Source organism: Lissotriton vulgaris, chromosome 1_1 (genome assembly GCF_964263255.1).
Source record: "Lissotriton vulgaris chromosome 1_1, aLisVul1.2, whole genome shotgun sequence".
Classification (NCBI taxonomy): Eukaryota; Metazoa; Chordata; class Amphibia; order Caudata; family Salamandridae; genus Lissotriton; species Lissotriton vulgaris.
In genome coordinates this window covers 2,019,797,446-2,019,816,612 of record NC_141685.1, presented here as the reverse complement: position 1 = coordinate 2,019,816,612, position 19,167 = coordinate 2,019,797,446, and the positions used below count along the sequence as shown (strand labels likewise).

Sequence of the window (19,167 nt, the reverse complement as noted above, 5' to 3'; positions counted from 1 at the left end):
TGTTTGGTGTGTTCATTTATATCTCACGCACAGCTGCTTCAGTCATAATTAATGGGCAGTACATCACAAGTCCCAATACCTGATTGTGAACCTGCTTCCATTGCTTGTTTATGTCTGTGATAATTGCTCTTAGGGTTACTGAGACTCCCGCATGGAGCTTTCGCTTCGCTGCTGCTCTAGCCTGTACCAATACTGTCTCCTTTGATTATCCACTTAGCAATTATATCAGCATTTTCTAGTGTATTCTGAGGGTACTCTAGGGGGGCGGCCATCTCCCCGCTCGCTGCCGTATTTACTGCCTGAATTCTCAGAGTAGTTCACTTTTTTTAAGTCACTGGGGGATGACTGGCCTTTATTGTGTTGCCACCATCTCCGCTTCCACCCTCTCAAACTACCGGTTTCTGTTTCCAGGTAAGGACTTCTTTCCTGCAGTATATACCCCACATTTGTATGTGTGTGTATTTGCGCCTGTTTTTGAGTGCTGAGCTTATATTTAAGGGCAGGTGTTTGTGTTTTGTGGCTGGTGAATGCCTTGTGTATTTTTATGTGTGTGAGTGCACAATGTTATAGGCGTGTGAATTGTGTGTTCTACTGTATGTTTTATTGTCAATTCTGTGCTAAATGAGAGTGTTGTGCTTTTGTCTGCCGTGCTAGATATATATTTTGGGAGTATTGTGCTATGTGTGTCGATGTAATTCTTATGTCTTCCTGCCTGTGCGCTTCTGTGTTATATGCCGTTACTTCAAGTACTTGTGTAGTATCAGAATTTTGTATTCCTCTTTGCTCTTTTATGCTTAATACTAGACCAGGGTGTCATTCATACCTTTGTGTGCTTATTTCATTGTATTATAATTGCATTTATATAGCGTTTACTACCCTTGACGAGGGGTCGAAGCGCTTTTCGGCAAGTAGCACTTATGTGTGCTTGATCTACTAGATGACTATATGATTTGCTCTGGAGTATGAGTTTGTTGCAAATCTGCAAAATGAGTGTGCTGTTCGTTCGTGGGCGCGTTGTTGCCAGTGATATACTAGTTGTGTGGAATGCGGATTCTAATATGTTGCTTTTCTTCTTGTAGTGCTTTATATGCGTGATTTGTGCGTTTTATTCCTGCTATTAACTGTTTTTGTTATTGAGATTGACCATTGTGCAACTGTGTGTTCTTATTCTGCTCGTTTTTGTGCGATGCGCTAAATGCCTGCATACTCGTGTGTGTGTGGATATACGTTTTTGTGCTGGATGTAAATGTTGCATTTCTTGTGTGCGTGTGCACCGCGGGATGTGCTGGCTGCATCATGTGATGAATTTATTAATTGTTGCTCGGTTTGTTTGTGAGCGATGTTTGTGACTGGCTAAAAATCATTATTATGTCTGTCGTGCCAGATGCACGCACCCTCCATGCACACTCACCCCTCCTCCCCACCCCCACCGAGGGCAGGGTTATCTTATCGCCCAAGTGACCTCTCTGAGGCTTGTCTCCGCTTGTGCGGTTTTCCCCTCTGCTCCGGAAATAACCTGCTCTCGCACATTGAGCACTGCCCATCTGATGCAAGTGGGGCCAGGAATAGAGGCCACCTCAGACACACACTCTGCTGTGCAAGCCAAGGAGCGGGACCAGGTGGCCCATGACCCAAGGCCCCCAAGCACCATCTGACTGGCATCAGGAAACGGAAGCCTGCCACAGCGACTATACATTCATACCCCTGAGCCTTCTCAATGCCTCATGAAAAAGGCACCTGGCATGAAGGCTGAAACTCAACACTGAGAAAAAATAGGGATTTTGTTTGTTTTACAAGTTACTTGAAGGCTTCCAGAGCTAAGGAGGGGCAGAGCGGGCACCTGGCGGGAAGGCTGAAACTTGGCGCTTCGGGGAACCTCAGCTCTGCACAAGTACCAGGGGAATAAAAAGTTAACAAGCACCGATCTCTTGTTTCTAATTAGAAACACATGGCCCCATAAAGATAAGAAAGTGCTTTGCGACAGCAGCAAAGCAGGCGACCCAGTCCAGATTGGAGTCGAAAGGGCGTCTACAAAAAAAACCTCAATTACAATGGCAGGCCACCGTTTAGCATTACCGGTGAAGTCAGCCAATGGAAATGAAGGGCTGGGATTCGAGTCCCTTTCTGAAAACCCCTCATCCACAAAATCTCTTGCTGAGCGAGCAGCGCTTAGCGCTGCAACGCCAGGCGAGACCTAAAAAAGCAATAAAGTTTAAAAATTCTTATTCAGTGCCCAAGAACAAAATGAGGTTTTATTCTTAGAAACAAAGCTAAGTGTATTTAATCAATTTTGGGATGCTTTGTTTTTAAACATTTCCAACAATCATTCCTGACGGAAAAACACAGAGTAGAGGATAATTGTAATTTGTAGATCAGAGGTCATTGTACAGCTAACTCTCCTCCCTCTCCAGTCAAGTAATATTCGCTGGGATGGATGTTAACCCTTTGTTGACAACTTGCACGCACCAGTGATCTGCTTCTTGGTCTCCAGGTCCCGGGTCTGCTTCAGGAGTCGCAGCAGCACTGGGATCCCCTTCAGCTCGCAGACCTCCAGCTTGTTGTCGTTGTCTTCAAAGACCAGGTTTCGCAACGCGGAGCAGGCTGCCCGCTGGATGTCCTCGTCCTCGCTGTTCAGGAGCTGCAGAAGCTTCGGAATCCCACCGAGACAATATACCTAAGGGCGTAAAACAACAGGCGAAATGTCACTCTAGCTTCTTGAATCGAGGCTGCTTTTGTGCCAGAGACTGAGGGGCCCAACGATTCATTTCACAGTAACTCATTTCAATAGGACTGCAAGTTATCTGTAGTGTTATGAACAGTTGAACGATATCATACAAGCATGGGCAGCGCAGATCATTCCAGTTCAGCTCGGATCTAAAGATCTGCAAATAGATGTAAATGCCCCGTGGAGACCCCTAGGCAGTGCCCCCTCCCATCGCAAATTATCTCCTAATACGTTTTAATTTCACCAACCGTTTTAATAAACCAATTTTATTACACAAAACTAGCCGTTAACAATTATTACTGTTATTAAACAAAAATTAATTGGAAACAGTTTATGAAAGCTTGATTGTAATTTCCTTTCAAGATCAGATCAATATTATTTTGATCAGTTGTCATGGGGCCCCTAAAAGGAGTGGGGCCCATCAGCCGGTGGCTATTTTACATTTTTGGTAATTAGGAACTGCGTAAATGTAGCTGCCACTGGTGACGTGGGTGGCCTGAATCAAAGAATGGCTAGGCAGTATGCAGTAATCTAAAGTATGCAAATGAGAGAGGAGCACTGTGTGGACCCCAAAATGAAGGCGTGAGCTCGCTGCAGCCCGCCCTGAGCACACATGAATAGATATCCATTTTGAGTTCCATCAGCTTGTGCCATCTCACATAGGCTCCAAATGCCCTGGAGCTGAAGGTCACGGCATGAATACCGAGTCTGCTACAGGAACTCAGTGTTTCCACTCAGCAGCACGTGAACAAGGATAAAGGGTGATGTCATCTGGCATTGCTCTGGCTGACCGGGTGAACAGGAATATTTGGCAGGTCCTGTTTTTAATAATCCTACAGCAACCACGAAATGAAGGGTACACGCGAGCCAAGCTGACAGCACATAATGAATTCGGAAATTAAAATATTAATTAACGCATGTCAGCAGAACATTGTTGGAATGCATGCCCAGGACTGTGACATGTCTCTCATCGGTTGACAGCAATGCAGAAACAAAATATTTTCTAGAGGTTGAGTTCCCGCCCCGCATCCACATGCCCTTCTCTGGCAGGTGTCTCGGTGTATGGCGCACTCACTGGTCCCTAACTGCAGTCCTAAAGAGCAACAACGACATTAAAATTGACGTTTTGCAGACGCTCACATTCTTAAAACTATAACGGAGCATTTTTTCTTTCCTTAAACACAAACCATGACGTTTCCAAGCTTGTGACCGCGACAGTGGACCTTGAGGAGAGCCTCTAAGTCGACCCCACTGCACACAAGTTGTCAAGTGGAAGTTGGATTTGACTTACTTCTATTCTGGTGTCCTCATTCTGGACTTCCAGAAGGCCCCCGATCTCGCAATTAGCGTTTAAGAACAGTAATTTAGTGTCAACAGGTGTATTAGAGAAAATATAGCTAATACCATGATAACCTCATTAAGAGATGGCTGCTCTAAAAAGTATAGACTTTGAGCCTGACAACTGCCTGTGTACACAATGCGATGAAAAACAACGGCTGCACTCCGCGAAGAATAGACTTCCCTAAACTGTTGACAGGCACTCATGAGCCACCTCTTTTGGCACTTACCAAACATCCCCCTCACTGGCATCTCATGCACTTAAATTATGCTCTTTCCTAAACTCTATTACCATATCCCACCACGATTGCCCCCATGCAGGACTCCTGGCCAGATTCTAATGCTGGCTCCACAATCTATGTCTGGAGCGCAGCATCACACATCTACTGCATTAGCAGATTGGGAACTATGATGTATTGTGAATGACACTTTGGCTGACACTTGCAACCTGAATGTGCAGCACTCTGGCCGCGTCAGAAAGTGCTTGCAAAATTAAAGTGCCTGCTTGCTGCCTAATTCTTACATGCTGATAACACACAGAAAGAACCAGTTAGCACAGAAGTCACTTGAAAACAGTCACCCTGTGACGCGCAAGTAGGTACATTCTGCACAGCACTTTTGCAACTGTCAGGACATTTCTCTGGAGAGGGCTGAGCTCAGAGGCAACGCCGGCCTTTGCTGCAAGTTTGGTGATTGTCCCTGGAAACACAGGAGCCAGGCACTACTGCAAGGTCATTCACTGTCCTGTAACTGCCCTTTGGGCTTTGACTTTTAGTGGACAGCGAGGCCTCGCACGTCAATGCTTAGTCTTGGAGCGCGCGTGGCATAAAGATACTAGTTTAGCTGGCACAATTATTACTCGAAATAAATATGATGCCAAGGAGTGTTTTTTGTACAATAACTTGGACTGATTACATTAAGGACATATGCGCTGTAAGTGGCTGCATGGCAGGCATCATTGCTCCGGCAGGTACTGCGGTTACTGTAGTGATACTATAGAAACAGTTTTGAAGTGGAGGGCAACCTCTAAACCCACCTGCAGTTTCGCGCCAATTAAGGGCACATACCAGCTGCTCTCACTGTCTCGGTCTCCCTCAAAGAGTAAAAGCAGATGCAGCTCCTGATGCAGGAGAGGAGTCTAGAATAGAGTTAGGGATGACTCTTCAGGGGTTGTAGTTTATAAGTGGATGAGAAGGCCCATGGCCCATCATGCTCTTTCGCGGCATATGAAACAGGCGTATTCGTGAATGCAGAAGCCCAAGGGCCATTAGCTCCACTTGCCACATTTCTTGGACAGGTCAGGCTGCTCTGAAGCCGTGATAGGCTATCTCAAGCTCATCACAGCAGACTAAAGATCACCGGACTCTGTTCCAAAGGAAGGCAGATGCTCTCTGCTGGATATTCTATCTCCTCTCTCTCTCAGGTTGCAGCATCAGACTTCTCCTGACTATTGGAGGATGTTCACTATTTCTCCTGGGGAGATAGACACATTTCTGCCTCTTGTTCCAGCTATCCACTCACTTGTGCTGACATTTTCCAAGAAAAAGCATGATCAATGGAAAAGCCAAAGGGGTCAGTTTATAACCAATACATTTGGTTGAGCCAATATTTACAACATGCCACGGCTACACTGCAACCAGCCATCAGGAGGACTGCTATTCCAGTCCATGTAATTGAAACCATATAACCTTTGGCTAATCTGATACAGGTCCTGGTCCCTGCTTCATCAGCAGGACTAGACAAATGATGTGGGGGAGTGGCAGGCAGGCCACCTCTTTGTCTAAGCTGTACAGCTCTGGCCATGCTCTTGGCCTGAGTCTGTTCACATGCTGCTTCTCTCAGGCATAGGCTAACATGTTGGAATTGGATTGGTGCAAGTACAGTTCACACAAGATCCTTCCTTCTTCATCGAAGTGGATGTGTTTCAACTACTACACAGGCCCTTTGTTTTAGAATGTTTTCAGCCAGAAGAGAGGGAATGTAAGTAAACAGTGATGCAGGTAGACAGAGAAAAGGGGACAGACATTCTCACTCGTCAAATGTTATGAAGCATCCCACAACCTCATGGGCTACACAATGAGGAAACCCTTACTACAGGTTCCCGCGTCTTATGTACCAAGGCCCCACTAGTGCACTGTGAGATCCTGTACAATTAGCTTGAGAATGCTTCAGCAACCTAAGAATCCAGTGTCTTGTTAGGTAACAAAGTTTCAATTAGAAAACAGGAGGTTTACTGCAACAGCAAGGGCACAATGCAGCAGGTGTTTCCAAAGAGAAATGTGTGAAATATTTATGTAGCATCACAAAAACATTATTATTCATTAATTTAGAGAGTTTTATAAGTGCGAAGAAGACCCAAGGGTATCAGAGTGCTGTACAGAGAGAAAACCCTATCCCGTTACAACACAAACAACCCGTTCGATTTAATGAAAGGAAAAACGAACTGTACACTGTCTGATACCACCCTGTTTGAGGAGACAACTGCCTTGCTATAGTGGTATATATACAGTGTGAGAGCTTCCGATCTCCAGTGTTCAAAGAATCAGGCCTGATCCTGAAATGGAGAGGACATGGAAGGAATTTCTTAAATAAGATGATTTTGACTTCTTTCTTGAAGGCAGAGGCTGAGGGATTTGCAAGTGCTTCAGGAAGAAGAGAGTTCCAAGTTCTTAGGGCCGACCTGTAGAAGGTGCGGTGATAGGTCTTTATTTTTTCTGAATCTTGGAGGTACTAACAGGAGGGAGCTCATACACCCAAGGAATCCGTTGCTTCCTGATAATATGAGCATCTGTGCAAGATATAATGGTGCCTTGTGGGGTAGTGCTTTGTGCATCTAGCAGGTTATCTTTGTGAGAAGTTGGCCTGGCATATGATGTCCACTATTCTAGTGGGCACCTTGCACCAGTCCAAACGACCCTTATTGATGGTAGGTTTAAGACAACCTTTATAGAAACCTATCCTAGTGGTAGCTGTGGAGAGCAGCCTTCAGGCTAAGTCTTGAAGGAATGTAAATCAGCTTGTTTTACCAGTCTATAATCCCTTGAATAATCAAATGAAAGGAGAACCACACCAGGTATATATATAAAATATATGTATTTATTCTAAACACACCCCTCTAGTCTCTTTATGAGGCTAGAAGTAAAAGTACAATACAAGAACTTAAATAGCACACAGTAAATTAGCGCATTATACGTTTTGCCCTAGGGGCCTCACAAACCATATACTGAGAAAGTGGTATAAGTAGCGCTTTAAGCATAGAGACAAGGCCTAGGGCCTGTAGAACCGCTGGGGCAACCAGGAACCACCCAAGGTAGGGGCGCAGGAGACCCACGGGGGACGAGTGCAGTGTCTAAACACAGCTGCGAATCACCATTGACTTTATGGAGAAAGTTAAAGTTACAAGTTTAGAGTTTAAGGACACGTAGGAGTGGACTACGGTAAAACCCATTCAGTACTGGACACTTCGAAAGTCAAGATCCATGGGAGCACCGAAGTACTCTTGTTACCTCACCCAGGGAAGCTGGGTGCATAGGTGTCTTTTCGTGTCGGGTTTCGTCGTCGTTTCCAATGGAGAGCTGCAAAGAAGTGCTGCAGGCGACCAGGAGAAAAGTGTCCGGATGGATCCAAGGGTGGATCGGAGATCTGAAGAAACTGAAAGCAGAGGGGACAGAGTCTGGGTCACTAGCCAGTGACCAGGAAGGCGACAAGAAGATGCCAGCCCATGTCGGGTGCTTTCAAGTGATACAGGTGAAGCTTGACTCTTCAGCCACCTGGTCCAGGAGGCGTCAATGACAACCAGGAGCTGGATTCGAGCTGTCCCACATCGGATGCAGAGTGCTGCCGCGTCGGTATCCGGATTGGACCCAACAAGCCTTGGCAACAGCAACCCACGCAAGATTACAAGATTGGCTTCGGAGCAGACCAGCAAGGTCTGAGGGACTCACCCTTTGAAGGGGAGTCAGGGCACGTCTGGAGCAACCAGGGTAGCCTCAGTCAACGGACAAGGGATCGCGAAGGAGCCTCAAGCGGAAATGCTGAAAGCGGACCCACGGAACACTCGTGGAGTGTAGGCCCACAATCTTCGATGCAAAAGGTGCTCCGGGCTTGGACTTCAAGTAGCTCAATGCACAAATTCGGGAAAGCTCGGGAAGTCGATGCACTAGCAAATGTGCAGGATGTCCAGGAGTACCGGTCCCACGTCTCTCGTGATAGCTACAGGTCTCAGCTCTGCTGGGGACTCGTGTCAGATTCGGAAATGTCTTGAAGTCAGTGTCCTGTGTTGCAGATTCTTCGGGATCCAGTGGGAGCCTCGAAAATGCAGACCAGCAAGATGCTTCTTTGGTGCCTGTTTGAACAGGGGAGTCACTCCTTGACCTCAAGGGAGATTTCTTCCATCTTTCAGTCGATGTGGAATGTCGAAGGTCCAAGATTTCTGTTTGAGTTTCGTGCAGGGTAATCTAAAGTCCTAGGGACTGGGTTCCTATACTTGTACTAATCTTTGAGGTTGGAATAACTCTAGGGTCCCACCTATGGGAGGACCTGGGGAGGGGGTGGTTACACCCCTTCCCCTTTGTCCAGTTTTGCGCCAGAGCTGGGGCTGAATGCCCCAACAACCGGTTTGAACTGGGAAAAGCAGGGGGACACCTTGTGTGCCACAGGCACTGTCTGAAAAGCATTCATTGAATGCAACCCACCCTGCGCCAATATACTAAAGCCTGTCTGGGGAGGTGCAATCACCTCCCTGGGCAGGAAACCTATTATCCAGGCCTCTCCTGCCAGAGTTGAATCCAGCAGCAGGAGGTCAGACTTGTGTCTGTGGCAGCAGCATCCATTTTGTGATGCTGGGGCTCTTTTAAACATTTACCGGGTAAGTAAGTGTGTACATGTCTTCTCCCTCTAGAAGGGTGGAATTCTACCCCCGCCGCCAGAAGTGGCGGGGGTAGGATTTCAAAGTGTTTGACACCAAACACAACATGTTTTAATGCAGCCATTCCAAAGTTAGCATTTACTGCGAGGTTATAATGCACTTAAGAGTATATGGTATGGCTGTATCATAGAACAGCTATAAGGAAGGGATTCCGAAAGCTGCAGTGGGGCTCAGATCATACTTGGGCATCCTCTCACACAAAACCAAGCACTCTGCTTTCAGGATTGTCACGGCCTGCCATAGAAGTGACTTATAGGTTTATATGTGTCCATATATATAGGTAGACATAGGTATACTATATCTAAGTAAGGGGTACAAGTACCACCTTACCCAGGCTGCAAGTGAAGACCTGTGGTGTCATTTTGGAAGGCTTCCCAGGGGTGGCATAATACATGCTTCAGCCCCTGGTAGGTCTCTGGGGTACCTATGCCCTTGGTACCTAAGGTACCATATACTAGGGACTCACAAGGGTAACCGAGTAACCAATCTGGAGTGTACCTAATGTGCAGGTAATACATTTAGAGGGAGCACAGCTAGGCTGTGGTCCTGATTAGCAGGGCCACAGCCAGTCTAAAGTTGATAAACCAGTGAAACACAGCAAAAGGTGAAGATAACCATAGGAAGCAGATCCTACTCTCCTACAATCTTCAGCTGGATGTTATATTTCATCATTAGTAGCAGGAGTCCCCCTCCCTCTCTGTGTCTCTCTCAATATGTTTGTCTCAGAGGAAAAGCAGATGCAGCTCTTGATGCAGGGAAGAAGCCTTGAAAAATAACATTGAGTTAGCGGTTAGTTAGTGAAGAGATTTAAGAGATGTTGTTGAAATGTCTGAAACCTGTAATTAATCTTGCTGCTGCATTGAGGGTCAACTTAATTGGAGCCTCCTTGCCTTCAGCAAACCTGTCAAAGTTGCACTCCTGTATTCCAGTCTGGCGATGACTAAGGACAGTACTCCCTATCACAAAATCTGGAGGTGGTGTATAAGGTTTTACCTTCCTGAGGAGATTAATTTGAACAGAAGCTCCTCTTGTGGATGCACGGATGTGTGCTTGCTTGTTGAGATTGTTATCCAGCGTTATCCAGAGGGACTGTGTTGACTCGATGAAAGCAGGTTTGCAATTGAGGGCCCTAAGGTGGGAAATCCATTCTTCAGCTGTTGGTGAGCTGTGTGACGATGATATGAGTACAAATTCATTCTGTTTTCAGGGCCTTCAATTTGAGGTGGTTCTGTGATAGCCAGAATTGAGTTTTTAGAAGTGTGTCATTAAGTCTTAAGATGTCTTCGGGAAGGAAATATTTAGGTAATGTCGTCAGAGTACATGTGGTAAGATATGTCTGCTTGTTTGACTGTTTGCCGTATTAGGAAAATAATGCAAATCACAGGCTTTCTAAGTAAAGAGAACTACAATTTAAAATATTAAAACAAGTTCAAGAAAACTAAAATTGGACCAGGGGAAATGAAGCAATATTCATTTTGAAGAACATTTCAACAAATTCCCATGTGAACAATGCCGGGTAAAAGTCAATATTAGAAGAAATGTCCCTGGAGGCCCCTTTACTGTAAAAATTAAAAGAATTTATCAGCATTGTTCTGTATCATGGAGGCCAGAAGGACAGAGGCAGAGTTAGTTAATTTTCAGTCAGGTACACTCAATTGCTTCTCGACCTCCCTACCCTCATCTGGGGTCCTAAAGGACAGTTACCTCAGCTAAAGTCCAAGCGATTACACCTACTGAGTTCTTCTTTATAGGAGTCCCTAGGCTTGGAGCTCTCACAGAAGAGGGGGGAGGTCATAGCATAAAGCTGCATGCACCCTTCCAGCACCCACACCTCTTCCAACTCAAGTGCACACACTGAGAAAGGTACTTCAGCTTGGGATCAATATTGCTCCAGCCAGGGCTCCAACACACTCCAATCCCTGGTCAGCTAGTTCTTCAACCAAATACTCTTCTTGGTCTTGATGTCAATTGGAGTACTAGGCCTGGTAGTCTTGAGAAGCACTTGCAAAGCTTGGGTGCAGATGGGAGCAAGATCCAAGGCTGTGGTCAGTTCTCAAGTAGATATAGGCAGCAGGTTCTCCCTCTACTTAACTTATCCCAGTGCAGCTGCATATTGAGGTCCTTGTGGTTGGAAACCTTTCTTATAGGGGCCAAATTCCAGTGAATGAGTTCTAAATTCCCACCTAGGATCTATCCTATTAAAATCAGGAAAACGTCCCTACCTGCCAGCCCTTGCTAGTTCTGAACGGGAAGCCTGCCAGACCTGAAGTAATTAAATTCAGGCTTGGAAAACCATAACCATGTTTTAATCAAATCCATGTTCACCAATGAATTGGCCTGGTAATAAACAAGACAATGGCAGAGGATTTCTGGGGATATTTCGTAAATCAAACTATGGAAATTATGAAGTATTCAAGACCTTTGCCAGTGGAAAAGGCTATCAGAGCCAATGCAGTGAAATAGAGCTTTTGGATATTGTTAATGCAGGGACACACAAATCTAGATACAAGCCATGTCTCACTTATGAACAGTATCTACCCAAATCTTGTTGACTTCAATACACTACTTAAAGACGCTCCTTACGGATAATTGGGTTGACTTCAAAAGATGGGTTTTAAACTTGTCAAAACAGATTCTGTAGCAAATGCTGGCTGCAGCTCTTGCTACACAAGTTTAGGTTTGCATTGGTAAACCTACATTGCAGCCCAAATGTTACAGTGAACCTTTATACCACTGCCACACTTCCTGCACCACTGTATATAAAAGTTAGATATGTCAATTGTTTTCAGCCAATGTATTACTGTGTTTATGAGTTCAAGGCAAATGGAATGGGAAGTCTAAGTCTTTATCATTCTCCCAATCCAAATATACCAATAATGTTAGTAAACAGAGTCCCATGAAAATATTTAGAAAATGAGGCAAACCCCTTTTACAATGTGAATGTCCTTACACATACAGTCAGAGGGAGTCAGTGAGGGCAAGTCATGTCACTTCAGAGATTTACACAGGGAGAGCCAGTATACAGTATCCCTTCTTGGGTGTATAAAAGAACGCCAGTAACACACTATTACTGGTCAGCTGCCAATGGCTTACTCATTATGACACAAGTCATCCATGTTATAAACAGTTCCACTTAGGGTGTAACTCACTCATCCATCAGAGTCTAGTCCTCTGTTGGTGAGCATCATTAAAAAGTTGCATTAAGATTAGCTGCTGCACCTGGACCTTTGTGGAATGGCAAGTAGAAATTCCATGAGACTACTGGGGCCAACTTGCCACTGCAAATGAGAAGTGAAACTTTCATAAGATTCTGTAAAGAGGTGTGTACTAAATAGCCAAAGCAGACTAAACACTGGTCACACCCCATAAGTGATATTACTATCCTGAAGATCCAATGACCATGAGTTTGACTTTGGCACACAAGGAACAAATGCCCATACTACACTCAAACACTAAAACATGAAGTCCCTTCTACAGAAGACTCAGTAGTGGAAAAACCGTGGCGAGCTAAAGCCATGGAAAACAAAGCATGGTCCATTAAATACGGATTTGTAAAGTCAATATTTCTTCTCTAAGTGGGAGAGCTTAATATTGACGATGTTAGACTAGCAGCTTTGTCGAGTTCTTCTTTTCGATGGTGACAAAACACGACCTGAAAATGCAACAGTTGTGGACCTAATGGCAGAGGTGACCTATGGAAGAGTGCCGAGTAACCCCCGCAGAGGACACCACTACTGGCCAAAGGATGGGTGGGGCAGCAGTCAAAGTTTTGTTTGAGCGAAGGCCGATTCTTTGTTAAGAAAAATGGCGGATGACAATTCTCTGTCTGTGAAATTGCCTCGCACCAGTGTAACTATAACTGAGACGCAAGAGCAAGGAATGAAAGCAGAAGCTGCAACGAGGTATACCTGAGAATGTGAACGGGGGTACCTATCAGGACAGCAGAAGCTGTAGCGGTGGTATTGGGGGGGGCAGGATGTGAGGGGGCCACTGAAACTCATTCATGGCTATCTTTCACTACTCAACTTGGGGAAGGAGAGCCAATTTTCCTTGCTTGCCTTAAGGCCCATTGCACTCTTTATGTCGCCGTGAATGTGATCACTGAATACAAATTTATAGCACAGAGAAATATTCTAAAAATGTAAAACATTAGGTCTCTGTTAGGTTGACAGATTTATAGTACAACAACGTAATTTGGCTTACGAAGTTACATTTTTGGCACGTAGAAATAGTCTAAGAGCTTGCAGTAACCTTTTCCACCACACAATGCATAGACTTGGAGAGCATTGGACAAAGGAATATCATTGTTCCAGCAAATAATTAGCCAGACAGCGCTTATTAAAGGGAAAAAAGTCTGCTTGACTATTATGCAACAACATTTTTGAACTAATTAAAACGAGAACAGGTTGAATTTTTCCTCGACTCTTGCAATGTTTGGCCTGTTTTTTTTGGAAAGTTTTGGAATAGTCAACAATCGCAACATAGCTCGAGGCTGGAAGCCCTTTAAAATCAATTTACTCCAAAACCAGCCCTACATGATCATCATCTGGTTGCAATGCTTGAGTTTCTGTTTATATGCATTTTATAGTTCATTAAGTTTTCGACATATAACACATAATGCTGTGTAGCATATTTCTAGAGACATATGCAAAGGATTCAAAAACTGATGTGATGTACTCCAACTGATGCATTTAAAAGTGAAAATGCAGCCTATCTCGGGCCCGGCGCGAACAAGAGAATTTAACATTCTTATACAGAATATAATGTTTATTCTGTTACCCACAGGCGATATTAGCATTAGCACTGTTGTCCCGATGAAGCACTCACTCTAAATTTTAAGCCAAATAAATGAGGCTCAAGAACATACACTTGTCTGTGGCTTTTATTCCGTATATTGCAATCAGTACTTAAACTACCAGAGTTCCCTTACTTACCTATGGTGTCGAGTTTGCCCTTTAAATACTTCAGCAGTAAGGGTGCCAGGAGAGGGATGAAAGCCTTTAAATGAGAACTCCAACTTGGCATAGTGTCTTGTAATAAAAGAACGCTGGAACTTTTTTGGTTCCCACTGTACAGCGTAGGCCTGTGATGTAAGTGTTGGACGGATGAGTTGAAGGTAGGCTTAGAATGTTGAGTTCTGACTTGCATGCAGCAGAATAAAGACAAGTAAAATTACTCTCTGTGTGGGACATCCTTATTGGCAAGTGACTAGGCTGGCAGGACACTACCCATTCAGGTGGAGTGTTCCCATGGGGAACAGAGTCAAGTCCGATTTCTATATGGCTGGATCCGAGCTGGAATGGCGTGGCAATCAAAATTACGATGGATTAAAGCCAGATCTCGAACTGGGGAGGAATGTTTGACAATGTTCAACATTCCGTCCATCATGTTTTTGTGTTGCAATTCCACCCTAAGTGGGAAGGGTATGCCCAGATGTGGGCCCAGTGCTCGCTATGTCACTGGTTTCAAGCTAGCCTGGCTTATGAGAGGTGATGTTCCGAAAACCGTCCCAGGATGCTTGCTTGCTGGTCCAGGGAGGACCTGGCCTGGCAGTTCGGGCTGGACTTTTCTCATGGGGAACAGGGTCAAGGCTGATTTGCATATGGCTAGTTCCAAACTGGAATGGTGTGGCAAGCAAAATAATGATGGATTAAACCCAGATCTGTGAATGGGTGTGAATGTTTGACAATGTTCAATATTTCGTCCATCTTTTTGCATTGCAGTATATTTGAGAAAGCGGAAGATGCAGTGTCTCGTAATAAAAGAACGCTGGAACTCTTTTAGTTCCAACTGTACACCATAAGCCTGTGCCGAAAGTGTTGGAGGGATGAGTTGAAGGAAGGCTAAGAATGTTGAGTTCTGACTTACACGCAGTGAAATAAAGCTGTGTAAAATTAGTCTCTGTGTGTGGTACTTATTGGCAAATTTATTTATTTATTTATTTATTTATAACGTTGCTGTCATTGCAGCATTGTGATTGGCTTAGAGGAGGGGAGGGAGGCTTCCTGCTTCCAGGCGAGGAGCAGACACGACACAGGACCGGTCCGGCAAAGGTAAGTGACCTTTTTTTATTTTCATTTTAAATTAAACCTCCCCGCTCACTGCGCGACCCTCCCCCACTGTGACAAATGCCAGCCGCGACTGCATTCACTCTCGCCAATACAGTTTTTACCCTGTTAGATAATGAGCAAACAGGGTGGCAGGAGCATTCTCTCTCCTAGGTTGCTGATGTCCGTCAGCCATGGGATAACAGTGGCGGCAGAAGGAGCACCATGCCAAGCTGCTTATTACAAAATGAGTGCTAGCAGGCAGAATAGGCTTCACTCACAAAGTGCATTTTAGTGCATTTAATCGTACTGCAGCTACACTACTATGGGGCTGCAAAATGCAATCTACAGACCTATGCGTTGAGACCTCCACCTCTCTTATCTATTCTATGTAGCAATCTCAGCCATGTGCTGGAGTTCTCCATATACACAAGCCTATCATTTAGTAGTAATTGTGGGAAGGACAACTGGTAATGGCAGAAAAATAGAAAATAATTACAGCTAAATGGGAGGAGTTTAGAGAACTAAGGAGGGATTTAGGGAGGGGTAAGGAGGGTTTTAGGGAGACATCGGCTATTACAAACACACACACACAAAAGAGTTACTCAAGCTACACATCTAAAGTTACTACAGCCAAAAAGTATCAAAAACTGTAGTAAAAGTTCTCCAGCTTCGGAGTAAGTCACGCACCACACACTGCAACACACTCCTACAGAAAATAATGGAGTGAGGGACTTAATGTATACCATAAAACAATGGGAAATACTCATTAAAACATGGATTTTTTCTGACTTTTAAAGTAAATATGTATTTTAGTGTTAAAAAGTTAGAGTACATTAAATTGTAAATTCATAGTTTTAAATTTTTTTATAAATAAAGTTTATATTTTAATTAATCTGTTACAGTACTGTAAATTCCTATTTTATTAGTTTTAAGTAAAAATGTTAGTGCTATTTGTATTGCGCACGGCTGCTCCAGCGAAGGAGCGTCCCGGCGCACCGACAAGGTGGCGAACACAACACAACAGGGGAACAGAAAATATTATTAAAAAATGGGGGAGTGAAGGATTTAACAAAGCTCAGAAAATAAATGGGTTTTAGCGGCTTTGCGGAAGGAAAGCAGGTCACCAAGGGTCCGGAGTTTCAAAGGGAGAGCGTTCCAGAGTGCGGCTGCCCGCACCTTAAAAGAGCGACCCCCCACCCGACTGAGTTTGAACCGAGGGGCTACCGCTAATTCTTGGTCCAGCGAGCGCAAAGTGCGGCCCGGGATATAAGGGCGCAAAAGTTGGCCCAGTAAGGGAGGCGATAGGCCCTTCAGAATTTTTAAGGAAAGGCACAAAACTTTAAAGTGAATCCGCTGCCTAACGGGTAACCAATGCAAGGCTCGCAAAGATGGACCGGCCGAGAAAAACCTAGGAAGACCTACGATTGCTCTGGCCGCAGCGTTCTGCACTCTTTGAAGTCGGGTTAACTCGGCCTGGTTTAATCCTATAAAAAGGGAGCTGGCATAGTCCAACCGAGCCAAAACCGTTGCTTGCACCACCAATTGACGAGTTGCGGCATCAAAGTATTTAAGGGCAGGGCGCAGATTGCGCAAGATGCCGAAGCAGCACGCCGCCGTCCTTTTGGTGTGGCCAACGAAGTTGAGGGAAGGGTCCAGCCAAACACCAAGATTTTTGATCTCCGCAACCGGAGTGGGGGTCGGCCCCAGCTCAGAGGGCCACCAAGTATCTCCCCATAGGTCCGTCCGCTTCCCAAAGATCATCACCTCCGTTTTTTTGGCGTTTAGTTGGAGACAGTTGGACGTCATCCAACCAGCCACCGCCCTGAGTCCTTCTCTGAATCTTGGGGCATCCACCCCAGAGTCCCCGCTGATCGTGACCGCTAGCTGGGTGTCATCTGCGTACGACACCATGGTCATACCACAGAGCTTCACAACCTCAGCCAGCGGCCTCACGTTATTTAATATGAATGTACAATTTTATTTGACATTAAAATATTTGCAATTTGTACGTTTTAATAAACGCTGACAAGATGAGTCGTTCTGTCATCTTTACACACACACACCTAGACACACTACTTACAGTGAACACGTAGTAACCTGTGCCAAGTTTTAATTATTGGGTCTATACGTTTACAGGCTAATTTGTTGTTTCGATATAATTGGTACTATCTCATTCAAAATGTATCCGTAACATATGCTCCAGACATGGCCCGATATGTACCATTAAACTCAATAAAATGTGTTCTTAAAAAATATATATCGGCAAGATCAAGATAGCATTCATAAAAAGATTATGCTTAAGGGTGAGCTGTTACAAATGTACTTGAAAAGCAGTGCATGGGTGAATAGGAGATGTAGTTCGCACCAGAAGTTGGAAGGCAGAATAAAACAGGGTTACGTTCAGTAGACTTAATGACAAAATACTTCAATGACTTTTTCAACAGGGGAAAATGTCTCCTAGTTTATCACCATGTACGCATTGTATTAAAGGAGCTGCATATTTACTTCATTTCATTGTAAGCTCTTATAACTCTATATTTGTAGATCTGGAAATGTTCACTTGCTGCTGCATGCCTGACAAGGCTGGAATGAAATGTGCAACCTGATGTTGCCATAGAGACACACTAAGGATCTGGAGGGTGGGCCTAGTTACAAGCACAGGCTCTGCCAGCACAGATACAGGTGATGAACAGTAATGAAGGAATGGAAGATGTGGGAACTCAGTTAGGCATCACCTTGTCCAATGGGATGCCAGTATGCTGACCTGTTAAGAGAGTACATACCTAACATGCAGTACTAAGAGTCTGAAGCTGGGGAGTTTTTTGTTGTTGCTCCAATCGACAGGACATCTGCAGTCTGACTATTGTATTGCAGCATTTCCATAGCGCTTTGCTACCTTTTGTCGAGGCTCCAACTGGTCGAGTAGGTGGTTGGTTACAGTCTTCCAGGGCATGGATGAAAACCAGGTGTTGGTTGAAGAGTCATTGATTTGTGTTGAGTCTTGTTGTTGTTCGCGTGCCTGGGAGAGTGTTGCAACTTGCTATGGTAGGGTGCAGCAGCGTCTTATGCATGGTGCGAAAAGCAAAGGGAAAGTGAAGGACAGATTCACAGGCAGAGTATATAAACCAGCCATAAGAGATTGTGGGAGCATCCAAGACTTTGTTGATATTCTGAATTTAAGATTGCTACATATTATTATTTTATATAACAGTGTGTACCAGGCTTCCATGTCTGGACAAGTAACAGCTCTACTGGTGGTTTTGATAGTAGTTCATCCAAGTGTGATACAGGTCCAACCCTTAAGGACCGTGTTAAGCCACCAGTAAAACACTTCTGAATAAACCCGGAAGCAACAGAGGTCCAAACATCTGAAGGCACTATTGACCACCAATAATACCATCCGTTGAATCGAACGTGGAACCTTGAGACACATTTAAAACACAGTAATATTTAGAATGCTTACCACAGTGTAATCCTGGTATAGCCAACTACTGATTCACTTTAGTTAGAGGTCATCCAAGAACTAACTGAACCACTCGGATATTGCGAACACCTAAATCTCAAAATTAGATCAGCAGAGAATCAAAGATGCAACCTGCATGTGATCTACCACCCTTCAGGCAATAATACATCCTTCATAGATCAGCTAATAGAAATCATCACTACCAACTTCAATCCCGAAGCTAACAACATTGTTCTAGGAGACTTTAATTTACACTGGAACGATAGTGATGACAAACAGGTCAATGCTCTTAAAGATCTTCTAGCGGAGCTAAACCTTAACCAAGCATGCACACAACTGACACACGAGAAGGGAGCCACGTTAGACTGGATAATTTCAAAGACGAACAATACCTCAATTACAGCAATTGAGCCATGCGACTGGTCAGATCACCATGTCATAACCTTCCTGATAAACACTATGAAGAATACCAGAACCAGTCAACCTACCAGACACAAGAAATGGATGTGAGATACCAAAGAGCTGAATATGAAATTACTAAGAGAAAGCTGTGAGAAGAACCTAAACCTACCAAACAAGATGCTGAAAGTAGAGGATCTTACGAATCATTATACTACAACAGTATCGAACATAGTCAATACCACAATGCCACTAAAGCTGAAAA

The 19,167-nt window shown here is 44.5% G+C and overlaps 1 protein-coding gene across 1 annotated transcript in view; it reads right to left on the bottom strand.

Moving 5' to 3' along the window:
- Nucleotides 1–19,167, bottom strand: part of PKP2 (plakophilin 2) — a 474,852-nt gene that overhangs the window by 231,645 nt on the left and 224,040 nt on the right. The window contains exon 5 of the mRNA XM_086920178.1: nt 2,467–2,674. Coding sequence (XP_086776304.1) covers nt 2,467–2,674 — 208 coding nt within the window. The remainder of the gene's footprint in view (nt 1–2,466; nt 2,675–19,167) is intronic.